Below are 23,786 nucleotides of genomic sequence, written 5' to 3' on the forward strand. Positions count from 1 at the left end.
ATATAGTAGCCCTGATGATGCAGTGGTTAAGAGCTTGGCTGTTAACCAAAAGGTCAACAGTTTGAATCCACCAGCCACTCCTTGGAAACTCTATGGGGCAGTTCTACTCTGTCCTATAGGGCCGCTATGAGTCAGAATCAACTCGATGGCAATAGGTTTTTTTTTACATGTATATATACCAATTAATATAAACACAAGGAACATTCTCTCTCTTAGAAGTCCTTCAACAATCAATGCTTAAAACTAAAATAAAATTCTGAATTATTTATCTTGGGTAAAATAGGACTTCATGTAGTATAGTGTTTGATAATTAGAAGCCTTAGTCTTAAGAAATTTGGAGGGATTGGTCTTTTCCTCTTAATGAGACCCTCACAATTATGGCCTTATGATCTTAACATAGTGATGATTTTGAGTAGGATCAAGATGAATGAATTAATGATTTTGTTGTATAAATTGAACTCATTTGGAAATAGTATGACTGAAAAGATAATGGGATTTTTGTGGCTGTTGTTGTTAGTTTAGAAAATTCTTTTATGAAACAACGAGGCTTTGCACGAGCAAAGACATCCTTGTTGTTGTTGTTGAGTGTCGTCGAGTCAGTTCCGACTCATAGTGACCCTATGTACAACAGAATGCAACATTACCCTATCCTGTGCCATCCTCACAATGCTTATGCTTGAGCCCATTTTTTCAGCCACTGTGTTATTCCGTCTTCTTGAGGGTCTTCCTTTTTCGCTGATCCTCTACCAAGCATGATGTCGTTCCCCAGGGACTGATCCCTCCTGTAACATGTCCAAAGTACGTGAGATGTAATCTCGCCATCCTTGCTTCTAAGGAGCATTCTGGTTGTACTTCTTCCAAGACAGACTTATTAGTTCTTTTGGCAGTCCATGGTAAAGACAATATTCTTCTCCGACACCACTATTCAAAGGCATGAATTCTTCTTCCATCTTCTTTACTCATTGCCCAGTTTTCATATGCATATGAGTCTTCCTCCAACCCTGATGCTGAGTTCTTCATATAGTTCAGCTTCTCGGACTGTTTGCTCAGCATACAGATTGAATAAGTACGGTAAAAGGATACAACTCTGACGCACACCTTTCCTGACTTTAAACCATGTAGCATCTCCCTGTTCTGTCGCCTCTTGGTCTAAGTACAAGTTCCTCATGAGCACAATTAAGTGTTCTGGAATTCCCATTCTCCATAATGTTATCCTGAATTTGTTATGATGCACACAATTAAATGTCTTTGCATAGTCAATAAAACACAGGTAAACAGACGTGGGGGAAAGACATCCTACAGTTTGAAATGTGTCCATTGTTTCTGTGAGGAGAGACCAATCATAGGAAGCAATTAGTGAAGACCTTTCATTTTGTGTGTGAAAAAATAACATGACTTGAATGTAGCATTAACCCTGTGAGAATGATTTCTTAAAGATTAAATGTTAATTTGACTACAGATGATTACATAACTCTGAATAAAACATTGTCATTCTGTAGTGTAGAAACATTTGGCTGCCCAGCTAGTAGTTCTTTGATTTAAGTATATTCTCTCACCACATGAATCAGCTATGTAATCACTGGCTAAGCAGAGTTGTTTCTAAGTAAAGCGCATGTGAGGAAATTGTTTTCTTTCTCAGTTTGATTGAATTCTGCCTGATTTTCAATTATCTCTAATTTTTGGATATTCTGAGTTATGCCAATGTAGTCAATTAAATATTTTTTATGTGGCAAGAACTGTGTGTTGCAAATACACACACGAATTTACATATAAAAGAAAGAAATATTTTGGGTATGTTTGCCCAGAAACTTAGAAGTTTGGGGTGAGTTGTTTGAATTTATCAGTTTTAAATATTTTTAGATCTCAGAACTCTACAGTATGAAAATCTGTGCAGTAGGCCTGATGGAAACATTCTGAACATATTATAAGGCAACATCAAGAATCTTTTTTACTGTGGTTGTAAACCAAGCTTTTGCTAAGCTTAATCATTATTTTCTTACACATTCTCCTAATATGTGACTAATACATAATGTATATATATATGATTATATATATACATATTATATTATATAATAATGTATACATATATATGACACTTAATAAATATTCAATAATATTTTGAATGACTGATACTCCCTAAGTTGTTTTTTTTTCTTTTTATTTTTTATGGGCCTGTCTAATCTTTGCAGCCCTTGTGGCACAGTGGTTAAGAGCTTGGCTGCTAATTAAGAGTAAGCAGTTTGAATCCACCAGCCTCTCCTAGGAAACCCTATGGGGCAGTTCTACTCTGTCCTATAGGGTCGCTGAGTCGGAATCGACTCGATGGCAATGGGTTTGGTTTAGTTTGGATCTAATCTTTGGCAGAAGGGTGAACCTCAGGAGTGACTTCAGTACTGAGTTAAAAGGGTATCTGGGGGCCTTACTCTCAGGGTTTCTCCAGTCTCTGTCAGACCAGTAAGTCTGGTCTTTTTTTGTGAGTTAAAATTTTGTTCTACATTTTTCTCCAGCTCTGTCTAGGACCCTCTACTGTAATCCCTGTCAGAGCAGTCAGTGGTGGTAGCTGGGCACCATGTAGTTGTGCTGGACTCAGTCTGGTGGAGGCTGTGGTAGTTGTAGTCCATTAGTCCTTTGGACTAATCTTTCCCTTGTGTCTTTGGTTTTCTTCATTCTCCCCTGCATATTCCCTAAATTCTTATTAGACAAATGGTGAAGCACTAGACTGCTAACTGAAAGGTTGGCAGTTTGAACCTGCCTATAGGTGCCTCTGAAGATAGGCCTGGGAATCTGTTCCTGAAAGTTCACAGCCTTGAAAACCCTTTGGAACAGTTCTACTCTGCACACATGGGGTCATTATGAGTCAGAATCAACTTGACAGCAATCAATAACTTATTAGACATGTTTGTTTAAACTTTCTCATAGTTTGATGCAATCACATCAATAATTTTGAAGGAAAACCACTATTTCAAAGATTTGGCTTTAGAATCATTTATGGTTTCAGTAGTGTAACGTACTGAATGATTTTTAAAACAGTACAATAAAGCACACTGTTATTTCATGGTGCTACCTAACCTCTCTTGTAAGATGATAATTGTTTCTTTATTTTCTCTTTATTTAGTGTAGGGTTTCCTGGGATGCCTTGTTTCAGGCAGATTACACTTGTAAAGCACTCTGGCTTCTTTTGTTATACTTCCAGCATACCTCAAGTACTTTGTTAAATGTTCATTCTGGCAAATAATTACTCCAGACTCAAAAACCCACTGCCATCGAATAGATTTGAACTCATAGCGACCTTATAGGACAAAGTAGAACTGCCCCATAGGATTTCCAAAGCTATAGATCTTTACAGAAACCGACTGACAAATCTTTCTCTCGTGGAGTGGCTGGTTGGTTAAATGGTTGACTTTTCGGTTAGCAGCTGAGCGCTTAACACTGCACCACCATGGCACCTTGGCAAATAATTAAGGACCATATTTTTAATAAGCTAAAACTCCCTCTTTCTTTTTTTTTTTTCTTTCACTCTCAATTTATCATTCTATACTGATGTTGGGTGTTGCATCTTTTGAATTCTGGGCATTTTTTTTAAAGTTTACAATATGTAGAAGTAGCCCGAGTTTTTAGAATTTTAAACACTTGAAGTGTATTAATCTTTTAAGGATTGTAGCTATCATCATTGTAATATGGTTTATATTCTTACAGTGGAAGAAAATATATTTTATATGCCAAGGTAAATTTTTGAAATTTATACTGATGGTGATTTAAATCTTTTCAAGTCACAGGATTCCAAATTAAGATAAATATTTTAGATCTTGTCAGTGAATTATTTTTTATCTGGAAAAACAATATACTTTTATATTAGTTTTTATCCTGAGGAATTAATGAGTGATAAGATATAATGCTTCACAGTTTATGTATATTTTATTTCAAATTCAGAACAATGCCTCACTAGCAAAACAGAATCTCATTCATTTTTATGGAGGCTTAGATGTCTCCTCTTATTTACTCTAATAAAAAGACTGTTTGCATGAACACACAAGTGACAGGAATATTTTGATAGTTTCACAAGTAATGCCCTGTTTCAATCTGTCTATTTCTCTTTCCTCTAGTTAACTTCTTCTCCCACTACCTCTGAGCAGCTTGCCTGTAAACCACCTGCTTTCTCCTTTGTTTCTCCAACTAATCAGAAAACACAACCTGACCCAGGTAACCTCGGCAGCACCTCTGTCCTAGAGGAGTTCCACACTAGGAGGCTGGACGGCAGTGGGGTCTTTGTGGAAGAAACAGCTACTTATTTTCAAACTACTGCTCACTCTTCACCCTCTTTGGCATCGAAGGGCACCTCCTCAACGCTACAGTTTCCCCCTTCTACTCAGCTACCAGGTTCTCATTTACCCAGTCCAAGTGCAGCAGATCAAAAACCTGGACTGACACCTGAAATTCTGAAGAACACAACGACGCTAACCTCCCATGTTCTTAGTCCCAGAGAAAGTCCGAAAACCTCTTCTCCTTCACCATCCTCCGGGGCTTCTCTGAAGCCGAATTCAGCCTTGTACATACCAGTTCGTATTGTCACACATTCACTCTCTCCAAGCCCCAAACCATTTACTTCCTCTTTCCACGGCTCTTCTTCCACTGTTTGTAGTCAAATGTCATCTAGTGGAAATCTCTCAAAGTCAGAGGGGAAATCCTCAGTGCCCTCTCGGCTTTCCCTTCTCACTGCTATTCTCAAGTCCAACCCTTCTCACCAAAGACCGTTTTCTCCTGCATTCTGCCCCGCCTTCTCTCTCAACTCCCTGGCCTCTTCCACACTCACACTTGATCAAAAAGTAAAGCAAACCTCACCCACGCCTAAGAAATCTCTTTCAAGTTGCTCCCTAAGAGCAAGTTCTGCAGAACAAGGGGAACACCAGGTTTCTGAAGTTACCCAGCAATCCTTTCATTTACCCATTTTCACCGAGTCTACTCCATTTTCTCCAGCACCCTCCCTTTCTCCTACAAAACATGCTAGTAGTGGTCTGGTTTCTTCCAGTGTAGAGAAAACACCATCACCCACTTCTTTGAAGAGCAATGCAACACCATCCCTGCTACAAAGCAATACGTTGAGTTCTGCTGGGCTTCCACCTGTTCCACCTAGCTCTTCTCCTTCTCCTTTGAAAAGCAAACAGGATGCTGACCTCAGGGGTCCAGAAAAGCCCGTGAGACTTTCCACACACCCTTCCACTTCAGCCTCCTCTGCATCGTCTTCCACGTCTTCTCCCATTAACCAAAGAGCCACGCTCTCCTCTCCAGAGAAAGGTTTCCAACCTTCCCCAGCCCTTTCAAACCTGATAAACAGATCCAACAGAGCATCATCACAGCTGTCTGGCCAGGCACAGCATCCTTCAGCTCCTTCTTCACCCCCTATCTCAAGTGCCAGTTCTGCCTCTCTTCCCAGCTTGGGGTCCTCCTCTTTCCCTCGTGCTAATCTGCCCACCCAGCCACTCCAGCTCAGTCCCTCAGCACTGCACCCAAATTGCGGCAGTAGGACCTTGCCTTCAAGACCTGGGAAATCTGAAAGCACAGTATCCGACCACAGGTTATTTGTTTCAACCCCATCACCTGCAGTCTCTCTAACAAGAACCAAGGAACTGATTTCACCTTGTGCATTGTCCATGTCAACAGACCCAGAAAATAAGAAACCCAAGGTATTTTTTTTTTTCATATTGCATGGTGCATGTTTATTTTAATGTATGGAAGAATCCTTTTCCCTTGGGGAAAATCAATTCTTATGTATTCATTTTGCTCCTACAAGGAGTATAGAATATACAACGGGGGAGCTAGTACTTGGTCTATTTGAATGTAGAGGTGAATTCTGTTATAATCAGTCTAAAATTATAGATATGTCAGTAAAACTCTTTGGTCTTGCAGATCTTATGATAGCTCTTACGATAACTTCTTATATCTATGATTGCAAGGGCTTTCTTTTTAGGCATAATTTGAATTATACCATTGAGCCTAGTGACAGAATTAGAAGCAGCTAATTGATATTTGGGAATATGATACAGTTCTGATTACTGAATAACATGGGCCCCATCATCCATCAAAATATCCTGTAATGACAGAATAGAAAGCAGGATTAGTTTAAAATGGAATACTGTCTTAGATCTAGGCCTGTATTACTGTCAAGTCAGATTGAAAACTTTCTACTTCTTCTGCCCACATTCATTTATAATTATTAATTTTCTTCCCTTTCTATCAGGTTGATTTCTTTATTGCTCCCCTGCCACAAGCTAAATCAAGAGGGATTTAGTTATATGCATATAGGGCAACAGGGAATAGACATTTCCCTTGTTATGTAAGAATTTCTATCAATGCTAAATATTTAGTAATTATGAAGTAGAGAAAGGGTGGATAAGATGGGTATGAGGAAATAAAATTGAGAAAGGAGAGATGTTAGCTTTTAAATGCCCTGAAGCAACCCACTGGGCAAGGATGGGAACCCAGCATTTATTTTTAGTATGGGAAAGGAAACATTTGAAAGGGCAACGCCAGAGCCCAGCTTTCCTGGTGGAAAACAGCTCTACTTTGAGGCATGGCAGCTTCCAAATTTTCTCAGATAATTCAGAACGTGGATCATTTGTACCTAGGATTTGGGAGTTGTTATATAAGTAAAACAAAAGTATGAAATTACCTGTATTAGGAAGGGGTAGGAATTTTCAGTTTAGTACATTACAATAATAAAATTTTAGAGCTTATAAGTACCATGGAATCTAATTTAACTCTGTCACTTTTCGGATGAAAAAACTGAAGAGATGAAGCGACCCTTATGATCTTACGTTGCAATACAATTCAACTGAAAAAGCATGTGTTAAAAACCTACTCGGCGCCTACCACTGTACTAGCTTTCTTGGCGTGTTGGTCTTTTTTTAAATACATAAGAGAAAATTCTTTGTTCTAAAAAAAATGTCAATTAGCAGGAGTATAAATATATATATGTACACACACATACACACATTTACAATATATATACACGCATGTAATGTGGAGTTATGAAAGCTATGGTACAGCTAGAAAACAATAAGATAACACAAACGTAATGTAGATTATATACAAGAAAATTGCTGAGTAAGTTTAATATAGCAGGAATATTATTATGGGATATGGTTAGTGAGGGAAGTTGCCACAAACGTCAGTCCTGTTGGGAATGTTGAGGTTTTAGCTTAATGCAGAAGAAAAGAGTGAGTTGACATTTCAGAAATGGAAAACAAAAACAAAGACTAAGCAAACAAACAGGAAAACCTGACCAAATACACAGAAGACGATCCCAGAAGACTGTATGTGGAGACATAAGAAGATTGTCCTCCTACTTAGACAGTAATCATAGTAATGATAACAATGATAATAATAAAAATTGTCATCGAGTCAATTCCATTCCATGGAGACCCTATAGGACAGATTAGAACTGCCCATTGGGTTTCCAAGGCTATATCCCATGGAGTGGCTGGTGAGTTCAAACTGCTGACCTTTAGCAGCTAAGCACTTAACCACTGCACCACCAGGACTCCTTAATGATAACAATAGTTAACATATATCAGATGCTTTCTGTGAGTAAAAAGCTATGCTAGTAGTTATATAAAACAGTAAAAAAAAATTAATTAAAATGGATTGTCAGTTAATTTTTATAACTATATGATGTTAGTGATATTATTCCCATTTTATATACCAAGAAAGTGAAGTTCAGTGAATAACATGCCAAGGTGACATATCTGGTACTGGTTGAGTTGATGTTTATATTAAGTCTGGTGATTTTTGAAACCATGTTATTTATTACTATGATTTTTTTTTTTTAAAGTAAAAGAAAGTTTTGTTTGGCATATATTGAAAAGGACAAAAGTGGGAAGTGGACAAGCACACTGCCACAGCCATGTCTGCCCGAGTCCAAAGAATATCACAGAATAGGCAAGAATGGGAAAACGGACAAGCATACTGCCACAGCCATGTCTGCCCGAGTCCCTATTACTATGATTTTTATTGCTTCAAAATAATAACTGAGATTAAAAGGTTAGCCTGATTTAATACTTCTTTCAAACGAAATCCTCATTATCATGGAATAGCAGTGAGAATTCTCAGTTTATCTAATATGTTTGGGTCATTCTAAGAGCTGTTGCATTTTTAGAGATTAGTAAACTCTTGCTTTTTAAACTTTCAAAGCAAATGAGTTGGAGAATATCTAGCTTTCTATGATTTTAAATTAGAAATGTCTATTTATTTGAGGTAAAATGGTTTGGTTATTACCTTTTCAATACATGTCTGATGAATTCATTGTGGGGTATTAAAAGCCCGGGCTAATATTTTATTCTTTACAATCTAAACATTATCATTTCCTGAATTTATTATTAAAGATTTCTTAAACTATGTGGCCAGACACTTAAATTATGTATTACTTGCATGAGAAGTAATTTTACTCCTGAAGCTTCTTCAAGGTGTTTCTGTTTGGTGTTCACTGTGTGTTGTTCATGTTTCGTCCTGTTTTGGATGTAATGAGAGAGATGGAAGAGAGTGAGCCCAGGAGGGCTTTTGATAAAGTAAAGGCCTGTATGGTTAAGTCCTGTTCTTCCCTAGATCTCTTATTGCTCCCACAATACAAAAATTTTCACAATTTGCTTCTTTTTTGGTTTTATTTCCAAGTCAAGAAAGTTCAAGCTTATAGAAATTCACAAGGAATTTGATGAATATGAAAATGAGAGGAATGGATGTAATTTACATACCAGTACAAAAAATATTCCTCTATTCCTTTGAACAGAAAAAAAAAAAGTTTCTTATCATGGGTAAAAATTTCCCAGAATAAAATGGAATCGTTTATAACTTCTGCAGAAACACTTGCTCTCTGAGACATGCTGTTTTTGTCATACTTATTTCTTCCTTGCTTCTTGCTATTAGCTCTCTAGGTAAAAATCAGCCTACAGTTTTATTTTTATTACAAACTATTATTTGCGGAAATTGTAACTTGAGTATAAAAAATTCATTAAAATTGATCCTGGGGTAGATAAAGCTTATCCCTGTTTCTCTTGACATTTGACTAGTTTTGTTTAAATTGGTAAGATTATTTTATAGAATTATACGTGGAAATAGACAAAAGCTTTGTGATATCAAAGAATTTATCTGCTTTCGTGGGTTTCTTGTCTTGCTCCTTTTACTGTGGTACCAATCCAAGCACAGGGCTGCCTTTGAAGTCAAAGAGCTTCAGATTTAGATCAGCTTCACTCAGTCTCAGATCCCGGAAGGAAAGGGGTCTTAGAACATAGATGGCCGTCTAATTTAAATAAGAATATTTGAATGATATTAGTTCAAAGTCTGGGCCCTACTGTCCTTTGATATTAAAATGGAACAGCTTGAGTATGTTGAGCTGAATCCAGATATAAAGCATGTTTGATGTTTCTTTTTCATTGATAGAATCCTAAGGTTCTGAATCTGTTTTGCAGTAGTATGATATAATTGATAAGAGGATATTTTAATTTCAGGTGTAGTTTTAAAACATTATTTGCATTATAATCATGGTCTTAGAATGGGCTACTGAATGTTGCTCAGACTACTCTTTGATCAAGATCTACATGGTCTGAGACATTTTCTTCCCTTGAGAAAGACTGGTATCATGGAACTCACCCGTGGAGTTGTATTTAGATTCCTTCCAATATATTTTGCCTTTATTTATAAAACAGTTTTATTTTTTCTCCTAGTGAGTTGTCATGATGTTCCAAATGGGAGTTTGGGATGACCATCACTTCAAACCCTTGCATAGTCTGTTGCTCACTGCAGATGGTCTGAAGGTCTCCACCAGCTATAAGAAGCTCTGGTAGCATGCACGCCCTGGCCTTAAAGCTATTTGGACACATAGCTTCTTTAGGGAATCAGTTGGGAGCTTTGTGATATTTCATGAGCTTTTATAGCTGGTGTTTTACTTATAAAACCCTCATTCCTTTAAGGTGTCAAAATATTTCCAAATACATCACACTGGAAACTTGTTGGCAACAGTCAGTACGTTTCTGTATGTGATCTGGTATCAGGGAGATTGTGACTTGCACAGTGCAGATGTGATCACTGAGGAGCAGGAAGCATCCATTTAGAGTGATGCTCTCATTTCGGTTCATGAGTGCTTCTAGAAGTTGTCCATGATGGTACAGAGGCTCGTCACCAGGGTTCTCTCCTCCTATCGTTTGTGTAATCTGAAATTCTACAAGCACCTGCACCTAGAGTGTAACTACAAGTCCCAATGTCCCTATTGTCGAGGCAACTAATAGTTCACTTTAAGACCTCATGAGTCGTAATTACTGGAGAGTCAGAATTGACTCGATGACCATGCCTTTGGTTTTTGGGTATGGTGAAATTTTAGGTATCAGCAACAAGACATGGGGTAGGATAGTAGAACACCATGGTAACTTACTAGTAGGAAAATTAAAACTATTTTATAAGTGAAGGCAAAATATGTTGGGAACCTAAATACAACTCTATGGGTGAAAAGGGTGAATTTTATATTTTCTGAAGGGACAGGATGTATCCTTACCATCCCTACCTGCACACACAGAATTTATGTTATAGTATCAAACACTGTCTATCAACTAGCTCTGGTTAATATAACTTATGTACAAAAATGCCATTTCCTTTTCTAAACCTATACTTTTCTCTTTATCGGTCAGGTACTATATAGTTAATAAATATTTATTGAATATTGATTGAAAGCAAAGATTATAAGGTCAAGAGGTATAACAGGTATCATTGTATTTTTGCCCATTCAGGGTCAGGCTGGTCAGTTCTACTCAGGATGGATTACCCAATAAGTAAGTTACTCACGGGCTTACGTGTGCTTCCTTACTAATCTGCAGTGCACAATTTCACCTGTTTTTCACCACAAATGTGGTGAAACCCATGTGGAATTGTGCACTGCAGATTAGTAAGGAAGCACAAGTAAGCCCGTGAGTACCATGCTTACTAGCTAATCTAACCCTGGTTCTACCTCCTATGATTACCTGATAGTTATTCTAGCCTGTAATACTACATACAGGCTGTTATTCAAGTTAGCTAAAACGTCCTTGACTGGAGGATTTTTAATTTTAAACCAAAGAGAGAAAGCAATGCATTGGCTCATCACCTAGAAGCCCTGGAGTGGAAGAAGAAATATGCGCCAAACTTGACTCAAGAGCTCTGTTACTTGGATTGAGTATATATTGTTAAGAGAGTACATAGGGTTAAGAGAACCAGAGGAAAGACAGTGGACCCAAAAGTATCTTTTATGGAAACAAGAATGATTCTCAGACTGAAAAAAAAAGGTACATATGTTTTAGAGGAGCTGAAAGATTAAGATTGATAAACTAGAAAGAACATCTAGTTGTTCTAAATGAGTTCATTTCTCCTGGTCTAGGTAAATTTTGTTGCAAAACAGTGACATTTCAACTTTTATTGCAAAACTATTGTAAATGATGGGAAATAAGAGGGTTATCAGAAAAAAGGAGAGAACCCTATGTTCCAGTTTTCACAAAAAGGTAGGATGATAAATTCCGAAAATTGTGGCCTATATTCCTGGTTTATAAATGTTTACAAAAATAGTTATACTGGAAATCAGAGATTTTGTTGAATCAAGAGACATTTATTGGATGCCTTCCAAGTTCTAGCTTCTGTAGTATCTCTCATGATATCATGAACAAGAAGGAGAGATAGGAGAGGCATGATGAGATATTTCTGTGAATTTACCACTGTTCCCTGAGCACCCAATACAAAGCATCCCTGAGGTCACTGTCTATCCCATCACCCTATTTCAGTTTTATGTATATTATTTATCTCCATATGACATTTCTTTTGCTCACTTAGTTATTTGTTTATAGTTTGTCTCCGTTCATCAGGATGTAAGCTCTAGAGAATAGAGGCTTCAAATATTTTGTTTACTGTTCTACCTCCAGTACCTAGAGTAGTGCATGTAATGTAGTAGATAGTCAATAAGTATTCGCTGAGTGAATCAATTAGTTGAACTGCCCTATCCAAATAGATTTTTGAGAAGGATTGATGTTCAGCTGGCTGGGAGAATCCAGTGGCAAGAACTCCCTACCCTTGCCATATAACTTGAATGTGATGAAAATGTCATGTCTAACAAAATGGCTCATGAAATTGTATAAAAATCCTAACTTTTGTGGTCTACAATGACAAATCAACTCTAATAAGATGAAATTGGATAGAGATAATACCTAAATTCCAACTTTTGGGTCTAGAAAATAAAAGCATAAGCACAGGATGAAGTTGAATTTCAACAAATGTTTAAAAAAAAAAAGATCTAGGCAGTTTAGGTGATAACATGCTCAGTGTAATCCAACAATATGAAATGACTCTGACCTCTACCTCATGTATATTCTAAACTCTCCACAAAAGCCAAGGACACAATCCCAATTATTATCTTCGTTGCATTAATTGTGTTTACCATCAACATCATGGACGTAACGGTTATATTTTACTTTGCGTTAAACACATCTGAAGGTTGTATACTTTTTTCAAAATTTAAAGGAATATTGACAGAGGAGATTGATGAAGATAGTGGAATTCTTCAGTAAGGAGGGAGTTGTAAAAGCAGCAGTACAGCTACCATGCAGAAGACGACTCTTAGCAGGCACCATGATTCCAAGTGGGGAGAAGTAAGACCAATGAAGGAATTTAGTGGGAGGCATATTTTGGCTCAATATAAGAGAGAGTTTTGTACCACTTCTAACAATTAGACCTGAATGTGCTACCTTGGGGGGTAGGCAAATGTTCATGTGATGACTGAACAGAAGAACAGAGGGATTCATGTCTTGGATGAAAGGGTTAAATCAGATGGCCTCCAATATCACTTTTGGTTCTAAGATTCTGTGATATTATGTTTCCAATAACAAGAAATCTCTGTGTACAGGCCTCTCCAACTAGATTCTTTAGGGGTGAGGACAGCAGGACAAACATTATAAATGATTATGGATTCTGAAATGAGAGGCAGGGGTGTATGGTAGATAAATGCACAATTGTTGAGCTAGAGTGCCTGTGTCTAAATCTTGGTGTGATTTATTAGCCAGATGACCTTGGGTAAGTTACTTAATGCCTCTGAACCTCAGTTTCCATGTATAAATGGGTATAATATATCTACCTAATAGGTTTGTTGTGACAATTAAATGAAATAATATATATAAACCTTTTAGAATAGTACCTGGTACAGAGTGATTGTTAGATATTGTTGTTTTTATTATGATATCTATTATTACAATTAAATATTCAAAAACCATCGTATAGTATTAGTGGTATATTTTATTCTGCATTAGGAGTTCATTTGGATATTCTGAGGGAGAAAAGTTCTTCCTAGAGAGAAAGCATGAGCACTGAATCCATGCAGGTCTGGGTTATAAACCTATTTCTGCTCTTTAGGGGCTGCATGGTCTTGGATAAGTCACCTTACCTCACCATGTCTCCTTTTCCTACTGACTCTTCGGTTATAGGGCTTTTATAAAATTAAATGAGGCACTGTATGTGATTTGCTTAGTAATAAATGTCAGCTTCTCTTTCCCAGAAAGATATGACATTTCATTCTCAATCCTTATTCAAACTGTCTGAAGACTGTAGGAGTGCAGGGTCAATGTAGAGACTTAGGGCTTGAAAGGACTCGAGGCATTCTACAGCCATCACCCCTCATGTAGGAGATGGAAGCCTGGGACCCAGAAGTGTTGAGAGATTTGCTGAAGGCCACACCACTTGTTCCTATGACAGACAAGAGCTGGTTGGTTGGAATTTGGGAGAGAGAATGTGAAACAAAAGTGATCATTAAAAGTTTGTTTCTTGGGGTGGGGGGGCGGGGGACATATAGCTTCTGAACTGCTGCTTGTGTGTTTTGCTGAATGTGTATGTGTGATGTATGTGTGAGTATGTGTGAATTTGTGACTGTGTGCGCATGTAAATATATGTATGTAGGTGCGTGTGGGTGTGTGACTATATATAAGTGAATATGTGTGTATCAGTGAGTGTGTGTGTGTGAGAGAGTATGAATACATGTGAATTTGTGAGTATATGTGCATGTGAATATATATATATATTTGTGTGTATGAATATGTGTAAGTGAGCATGTGTGTGACTGAGTGGACTCTAGAATTATCTGACTAGGTGGCATCCTATGCCACCTGCTGATATCAGGCCTCAAGTTGCTAATTTCTTTTCATTATATTTAACACAATAAACAGAAAAAAGTAAAAAGGGACAACGTTCTGCTTTTAAATGAACGTTTGACTTCCTTCCTCCGAGTCTGGCACTTTGTCTATTTCAACTTCTTCCTAAGGAAATCAACTGTGCCAGCCTCTTAGCTTTCTCACACCAGTTTAATGAAGGTTACTTCAAATACCTTCATAACCTCAAGGTTTCACTTTATTTGATTACCCTGTCTTCTTCTGCAGAACCTCTGGTCTGCTTCCCAGGGCACTAAGACAGCCTGGAGCTCTGAGCTGATTTTCTGCTGGCCCAGGACCCCTGGGGAAGCTGCCTAAGACACAGAATTTTGAAGTGATGGGAGCCTTGAACTTAGTTAAGCAGGTTGGAACCCAGAACAATATCAAAATCAAGGTTTTGATTGTGCATATTATCCTGATTTCTACGACTTCCTTATATTTATTTCCCTCCCCAAATACTCCACAAACCTGAACTATAGTACTCTGAGTTTAACTTAAAACTCATGAAGTTTTATCATTTGCTATGCCTCTGTGACCCTTATCAACACCATTGTATTATAAAGTGTAGGAAATTATGGTGAAGTTTAAGGAAATGAATTTGAGATTAAGAGCTTGGCCTCCTAGTTTCTCCATTATGGAGTTAAATTGCTGATATTAATTATATTCAAATTATCAGCTGCATTGCTGATTTTTTTTTTTTAAAAAACTGCTGCTAATTCTGTGTATTCTGACCTGTGTTTTTATGAATGATGCAAGAGTATGTATAAGAGTTCAGTTAAATTTGTTGGCATACCATTTGTTAATTACGGCAGTATAAAAAAGAACCACTTTCTGGATCAAGCAAAAACCCCGACATTTATAGAATAGTACTTCTAGGAGGAAATGCTGCTAATGAGAAATTTATACATAACTTTGTGGAAATGAATGCTTTTAAGTTCTGAAATTGAGTAGCACATAATTGTCTATGATCCCTAGGCTGATATTTTACTGTGGTAGTTCTTTGCTTCTTATTCTAATAAAATATTAACATGGTAAGCTAATTTTTTCTGTCAGAAGTAAGTTGTTCAAACATAAGAATTTTTTCTTCATTTGATAACATGCCATTAACTTGGTAGAACTAGTCTAAAATTATGTCATATCCTTTCCACTTTTCATCTTCACTCTTACTTTCTGGTTGCTTATTCTAGCAATACAAGACCAAGTCAAGCTACAAGGCTTTTGCGGCAATCCCTACAAACATATTTCTTTTGGAACAGAAGGTCAGTGTTGGCGCAAAAGCATAGTCAATTTTATGTTTCTAATGTCATTTTTTTCTATGTTCCTAAAATTTCTGTGGGGAAGATTTCTGCTTAAATGTTTTGCCTTTACTAAAATAAAATTCTGCTTTTAGTTTAGAAGAATGTGATAGAAGCATCTTGGTCAATAGAATCAGACACGTCTTTTGATTTATCACCATAGGCTGAATGTGAACCTAGAGATGCCCCGACCCTCAGGGAAGCATAGTTCAGAGTTAGACAGATACTTGTTTTTGGAATTCTAAATGGTTATTAAGGAGCTCTGGTGGCACAGTGGTTAAGTGCTTGGTTGCTAACTGAAAGGTGGGCGGTTCGAACCACCAGCCACTCCACGAGGGAAAAAGATGTAGCGGTCTGCTTCCATAAAGATTATAGCCTTGGAACCCGTATGGTGCAGTCTACTCTGTCCTATAGGGTTGCTATGAGTTGGAATTGACTCAATGGCAATGAAATTTTTTTTTTTTTTTTTTTTTTTGGTAAATGGTTATTATGTTCAAGAGCTTTTACCTGTACACATATTGACCAAAAAGTAGAAATGGAATGAGATTACACTGAGTCAGTTGACAGTTTGGTCATTAACTGGTCAAGACTTGGTGATTAATAGTAGCTTCCACCAGGTGGAAACATATTAGCTGAATATCCAGCTTAGCCCCTTAGATCTCATCAGGGGCTAAACCTTTTCATTCATTCTTGCTAGGCACTGATTCTGCCTCTTTGAATGACCCAGCTGCTTTCACATGATTCCAGGATATTTTTTGCTTAGCTATTAAGTGTCATTATGATAAAATTACAGGATGTTACTCCACTAGGTAAATTAAATTAAAGCCTCTTGTTTAATAAACACATTACATATGTTCAAATGCAGCCCAAATGGAGGGTCATATCAGAGTTGAAGCAAAATTACCAAATGTATGAAAATATTTGTTTGCTATATTATTTTTATGATGATTTATTTAGGCAATTTATCTCACTGCATGAAGCCAACTTTTTTTCTGTGTGATTGTAGTGATTGAAATACTGTTACTATCAATTGTCAAAATAATATTTGTCAACCAGGTGTTATTTTGATCACTGGTTTAAAATCTGCATTCTTGTTCTTTTAGTATGATTCAGGGAATAAAATCTTTGTGTGGACTCTTCTCTTCAAAGTAGAAATTGTTAGTGGGAAATGCCAAGTAGCATATACCCGAACTGAACCCATTGCCATCAAGTTGATTCTGATTCATAGCGACCCCATAGGACAGAGTAGAACTGCCCCATAGGGTTTCCAAGGAGAGGCTGGTGGATTCGAACTGCCAACCTTCTGGTTAGCAGCTGAGGTCTTAACCACTGTGCAACCCGGGCTCCAAGTACATAGGTTAACATTAAATGGACAAATCTCTTATATAATTCCCATAACTAACTCCAGGATCCATGTACTCTATCTGAAATCTGGATATTCTGGAGACCCCTGGACTGCAGGGAAATCTACAGCTTTACACTAGTTTCTTCTCCTGAAGTTCTGCTTTTTATAGCTCTTTAAATACCAAAAAACCAACAGACCAAACCCACTGCTGTCGACTTAATTCTAACTCATAGTGACCCTATAGGACAGAGCAGACTGCCCCTGTAGGGTCTCCAATGTTGTAAATCTTTATGGAAGTCGACTGTCACATCTTTCTCCTGTGGAGCAAGGCTGATGGGTTCAAACTGCTCACCTTTCGGTTAGCAGCCAGAGCACTTTAACCACTGTACCACCAGGGATCCTTTTTAAAGACTAGATGGGCTAAAACACTGATTTCAGGAGGATTCAGGAGGTTGTGAGAAGTGACACTTTCTCCAGTTGTCCCTTATTCTATTGTCTAGGCTCATCATTTTGAATCATAATATGAAGATTCCCACACCACAGACTCTGCCCATTCTAGGCAGACAGTTCTAAAATCTGGTCTCAAGTATGTGCCTTCACAAAAATGGGAGACTCTCCCCTGAGCAGCCAGGCAAATGGAAGATTAAGGCCCTGCTATGTCATGGTCTCCTCCCATCATGCTCATCTCACCTAACCTACGTGCATTCCTCCTTTTTATTATTATTATTGTAAATATATATGTAACATAACATTTGCCAATTCAACATTTTTTAGGTATACAATTTAGTGGTGTCAATTACATTAATCATGTTGTGCAGCTACCACGCGAAATTTCCATCACCATAAACACTCACTGCTTCCCTAGGTGCCTTCTTGAACAGTGGGGTACTATATTAATTTTCTATTTTGAAAAGCAACAATTAATCCTTCTTGAAAGGCTCTGTGAGATAAAGCTGTATGTCGGTATTGGTTCCAGAATCTCTGTTCGACAGCTCTTTCCTCTTCTAATTAATTGGATTATAAAGATTATAGTCTATTAGTTAATCATTGCAAATGAAGATTCATTAGTTTAATTTCCAATTTTATCACAAACACATTTCATTAATGTATCTGGTGATATCAACGTATGTTTAACCTAATGCAAATTCACAAGGGAGATGTTTTGCGTTTTTAATTATGAATAAAACATACTTTGTAGGAAAACTTTTTTCTTATTTTTGGTACAACAAAATGTAAGTATCATAATATCTAATTTAAAATAATGTTATTCTGGGGAGGGGTGATTATTGTATAAGCACTAGTGTGGGCAATTGTCTCTTGGCCAAGATAAATTGTTGCTGGATTATAAATATTTCAATTAGTCAAATGTCGTAAGATATGACATTTGTTTGTTCCTTCGTTAGCTTCCTTGTCTAATTGTGTATATTTTTTCCCAGCTTTCTCATGTTGTGTGTTTCTCAGTGAGAAACTTTGCTTTGTAAGAATTTTTAAATAACAAAAGTATTATCCCAAGATATTATGTGTTTATTTCTATTTTCAGTAATATTTCTTGAATGATGTTTTGCTGCTCCTTTCGGTGTTGGAGGTTTTTAAAAATAAATCTGGCAATTTCATCATTTTTACCCATCTGTTTATACAATAAAATTCATCCTTTGTCACGAAATCAAAGGGACTTATTTCTGAATTGAATAAAAAATTAGGACTATAATCTTCAGAAACTCATCTATTTTGGGAAGGATCAACATTTTGGAATCCTTTAAATCACAGAAGATTTTCTGAGATCCTTTTAATATACAGAGCACCACAGTTAAGGGGTAGGGTGATGCTTCAGTCTCATTATAATACTCTCTTAAGGTCTATCCCTTTGGAATGTCTTGAAGATAGAACGAAGATATATAATGCAAGTCTTGGATATTTCAACAATTAATTCGCTGCTCCAACCAGATTAAATCCAAGGCAGATACCTTATACCACATTCTTTTCTATAGTATATAGTATAATTAACAAGGAATCAGAATTACTTTTTTTAAAAATAATACTGTTTTTAAAAGCAAATTTTTCTCCAAATTAAATACAAACATCCGTTGCAATGGGTCTGACGTCAATATTCAATTCTCCAAACATTAAGCTATCATTGAATTATTGGATTGGTTTCAGTTTTAATCACCCTAATTGAAGCCTATCATTTTCAGGAATACATTTTGTTGGTAGGGGCATGAGGTTTCTGGTACTTCTGTTCTGTAATTTACTGTCCTCATCAAAACGTAAATTTACAGCATATTCTACATTCTATCACTTTTTTTCTCTGTGAATGTTTAGAAGGGAAGTGTTTTTAGCTTAAGGTCTTAACTAAGGCTCAACAGGAAGAGATAAATGTAAATATCATTTTTTAATGTGTTGGCTCCAGAGTCTTTGGCTTAATGTCCTGCTAATAATCATCTTCTCCATGATTGACATCAGGATGAAAAACAAACGGTTATAAAACATGAATAAAGTGATCAGATCAACTTGTATTTATGACTGCTCATGGATTTTATTACAATATGTTCAACAATATTGAGCGCTCTATAGAGGAAGTAATTTTGATATGGACGTTTCTTTAGTCTTGATGTGTGTATTGCTGTCCTTTACAGAGAATTTAAAAAATCTCTCTCTCTCTTATTGAATAATTTTTCTTCTTATCTTCCGAATCTGATGGCAACAGATAAAAAATTAAAATTAAACTGGACACATTAATATGCAAAGAAAATGGATTATTATTATCATACAATTGTATTCAAGAAAGGAAAGATGAAGGAAGGAATATTTACATTAAATCAAATAATAGACATCTTTACTGTCTCAAAAGTAGTTAATTCATTTTCCATGAAAGTCTAAATATTTTCCTTGAAAGTAATTTTAATTCTCTCTTCTCTTCCTCATACGTATTCCTTAGGATGAAATCAAGGCTAGAGTTAGGTACTATTTTACTGACTAATAGTATTGTTGTCTGCTATTTTCAAGATGCTTTTAATTCATAGATGTGTGTGCATTTGAAAGAATTCTAGGGAAACTCAACTCTATAAATAGTGAATAAAAATTATAAGATTAATTATTTAAATGGAAAGTTATATAGTAAAAAATGTGTGTTTTTTGGGAGATGGTTAGAGGAAGGAAGATAGAGAACAGGCATTTTGAAAACAATAGTAAAAACTGTGGTATAAAAATAGACAGGGAAAAATGTGAGATACTCTGTCAGCTGTCAAATCGATTTATTCTAAGTTGCCAGTTTAATTTTTTAAAGCATAAGTTGGTAAACTTCAATCTGTTTAAACATATGTCCTTGGGCAAGAGTATTTTGAGATCTCTTCATGTCTCGAAAATGTAACAAAAATCTGATTGTTAATTTTGTACATGGCCTGTAGTAGAGAGACATTGCTTTGTTTAGATTAGTGAAAGAGGCAAGTGTGTTCCCAATTTCTTTAGCACTGGAGAAGTATACAATATTCAAATCTATGTTAACTGGTCCTTCTTAGGCTATTGTCTACCATATAACATCCCCAAAACCCAAACCAGTTGCTTTCGAGTGGATTCTGACTCATAGAGATGCTATAGGACAGGGTAGAACTGTCCCACAATGTTTCCAAGGAGCGGCTGGTGGACTCAAACTGCTGACCCTTTGGTTAGGAGCTGAGCTCTTAACCACTGTGCCATTAGGGCTCCTTTTGTCTACCATATGTTGTTGTTGTTAGGTGCCATTAAGTTGGTTCCGACACATAGTGACCCTGTGTACAGCAGAACAAAACACTGCCCAGTCCTGTGCCATCCTCAGAATCGTTGTTATGCTTGAGCCCATTGTTGCAGCCACTGTGTCAATCCATCTCATTGAGGGTCTTTCTCTTTTTCGCTGATCCTCTGCTTTACCAAACATGATGTCCTTCTCCAGGGATTTATTCCTCCCGGTAATGTCCAAAGTATGTGAGACGTAGTCTTCCCATCCTTGCTTTTAAGGAGCACTGTAGTTGTACTTCTTCCAGCACAGATTTGTTTGTTTTTTGGCAGTCCATGGTATATTCAATATTCTTCACCAACACCAAAATTCGAAGGTATCAACTCTTCTTCGATCTTCCTTATTCTACCATTTACATACTTCTTTTAAAGCCCTTACCATATCATATTTAATTATGCACACTTGTTGGTTTCTTTCTTTACTTTGAACTCTTTCAGGCAGTATAGTAATTTCTTCATAAATGTGAAACATTCATTGAATGAATGAATAAATGGTAGATGTCTGAAATATCCAATTTTTTTTCCTATAGCCTCTTAAGGCAAATCTTTGTTCATAGAACTATAAAGATAAAGGAGTCTATTGTAGAGCAATTAGTATGATGATAATTTATAAAAGTCTTCCCTTAGGGTAGCATACTCGTTGCCGTGGAGTTGATTCCGACTCATAGTCAGACCCTATAGGACAGAGTAGAACTCCCCCATAGGGTTTCTGAGAAGTGGCTGGTGGATTCGAACTGCCTACCTTTTGGCTGGCAGCCTGAACTCTTAACCACTGCACCACTGGGTCTCCTTAAGGTAGTATAAGCCTCATCAACTCTACTTCTGTGGAAAAGATATAAAGGGCCTTTTGCCTGAAGAGAAGTGAGTTGGTTTTAGGCTTGGCAGCTTTTGGAGATTAGACAACACAATGACAACTCTGCCAGATTCAGTAGCACTCGACTGTAACAGACACTGAGCTAAATACCATATTTATAACTCTGTGAGGAATTTGATACTTAGAGAATTCAAGTAAATTTCTCAAAGCAGTAGTGATAGTAAGTTGCTGCATTGGATCTCAAAAGATCTGATTTCTCCCCAGCCTTTGCCCTGCTCACATGCAGCAGCGATATTCAGCTAGCTAAAGTGGACTATTCAGCAAGAGATGATGATTTTGGATCCATGTCTACAACACTTTTTTTGGTAACTTGTTAAAATTTATTTAAATCCTCATTAAATTAGAACAACAAAAGTATTTTGTCTTCATAATAAAAGCAAAATAAAAGGTATTAGAAATGATTTAGCTCTGAGAAGAACTTGAGTGAATGAGGGATCACAAGCAAGCTCAAGTCCGTGAACTACTGAAAGAGATGAGGCAAATTAGAGTGGAGGTAGCACTGGCTGGAAATCAGGAACACCCTTCTGATATCCTTATGTTTTAGTTAACTGGTGCTGATATATCAGAAATACCATGAGTGGATGGCTTTAATGAAGAAAAATTTATTCTCTCACAACAATGTAGCAGGCTAGAAGCCCGAATTCATGGTGCTAACTCCAGGGGAAGGCTTTCTTTCTCTGTCTACTCTATGGGGAGGTCCTTGTCATCAGTCTTCCCCATCGAAGAGCTTCTCAGAACAGGGACTCCTGGTCCAAAAGACGAGATATTTTCCTGGTTCTTGTTTCTTGGTGGTATGAGGTCCCCCTGCTTTCTGCTCACTTTTCTCTTTTATATCTCAAGAGAGACTGACTCAAGGCACAACCTAATCTTATAAATTGAGTCCTGCCTTATTAACATAACTGACAAACCATCAAGAATTATGGCCCAGCTAAGATGACATACAACCCTAACGATCACACCTTAATTAAATGAAAGAAAGATAAAGATTCTCATGCCATTAAGCCTAATGGAACGAGCTTGAAAGTGGCTGTAATGGTTTGAAAAAACTCCCTTTCGTGTGAGAGGAACAGACGTTTAATCCTCCAAAGATCTTGCGACTAAAATGCCAACGAAATTTCCTAAGTCCTTGAAATTTGTTTTTAAACCAATCACATCAAAATATTTCTAGATCTTCAAAGACGCTATACTTTTGTGTATTTGGAAGCTCATTCGACTTTTAATGCAGCTTTCTCCCTTTCTTCAGACAGCCAAAGTGATATTGATTTTAGTTTTGTACTAATGACTGCAAATCAAGCAAGCCTTTTGGAGTCCTCAGGTTATTTATTCTACCAAACACGTAGCCGGTCAGATCCACAAAGTATAGGAGCCTTTAGGGTTAGTATAAGTAATCTCTTAGGCCTGACCTTGATTACTACTAAAATATAGTAACTTGCTCAGGAAATTTTAAAATCCAATTATGTAGACAACTGATAGGAGCCTTGGTGCTGCAGTGGTTAAGTGCTCGGCTAGTAGCCAAAACGTTGGTGGTTTGAACCTATCCAGCCCCTCCTTGACAGAAAAGGCCTTACAGGTTTCTTCTGTAAAGATTACAGCTTAGAAAACACTGTAGGGCAGCTCTATGTCACATGGGGTCATTATGAGTTGAAATCGACTTGATAGCATCTAACAACAACACAACAGCATGCAACTGGTAGGTAGTCTAAGCATCACAAGAAGTTCACAAGCCCTTTTATGTTATTCTTACTTTGGAAGCAGTTTACTTTCAAACTCCATTTAGAGGGTAACTGTTTTTTTCCATCTTCAGAGTTTTAGAACTTAATTCTGTTTTCCAAGGGGGCAGGTTATATTGATTCAATATAGCTGACTAAAAAGTAATTGTAATTCCAGCAGAGATGCATCTTTTGAATGGGGAACATCTATTACAGTTCATTGGCATGATTTTCCATAAGAACTTTGATTTGCAATGCTTGCCCATAGTCCTTGGCTCTTGATTGTAATGCAGTGCTGAACTCAAACTATTTTCTGCTGAAAGTCTCTCTTTAAAAGCTGGGCCCCAGAATTGACTGTTTTGATCAAAATGTAAACACTTCTAATGATAGAATATTTTTGATAATTCATATTAGTTAAGAACCTTTAAAAATGGGATTCAGACCATGCTTTTTGTGCCTCAATTGGTTGTAGTCCAATTTAGTAGAAAATATATATTCTTCATAAATATTTTTTTGTTGGAGAATATTTTAAAAAAACTTCACTCAAAATGAATAAATCTAAAGAAACATCAATTCAATCCTGCCGGCTAAGTTGTCAAA

General features: G+C 36.9%; 1 protein-coding gene across 1 annotated transcript in view; it reads left to right on the forward strand.

The window, feature by feature from the left end:
- MLIP (muscular LMNA interacting protein) overlaps positions 1-23,786 on the forward strand; it is a 167,965-nt gene that overhangs the window by 23,365 nt on the left and 120,814 nt on the right. The window contains exons 4-5 of the mRNA XM_004386818.2: positions 4,104-5,681; positions 15,383-15,454. Of these exons, the coding sequence (XP_004386875.1) occupies positions 4,104-5,681; positions 15,383-15,454 (1,650 nt within the window). The remainder of the gene's footprint in view (positions 1-4,103; positions 5,682-15,382; positions 15,455-23,786) is intronic.

This window comes from Trichechus manatus, unplaced genomic scaffold, assembly GCF_000243295.1.
Source record: "Trichechus manatus latirostris isolate Lorelei unplaced genomic scaffold, TriManLat1.0 scaffold00172, whole genome shotgun sequence".
NCBI lineage: Eukaryota > Metazoa > Chordata > Mammalia > Sirenia > Trichechidae > Trichechus > Trichechus manatus.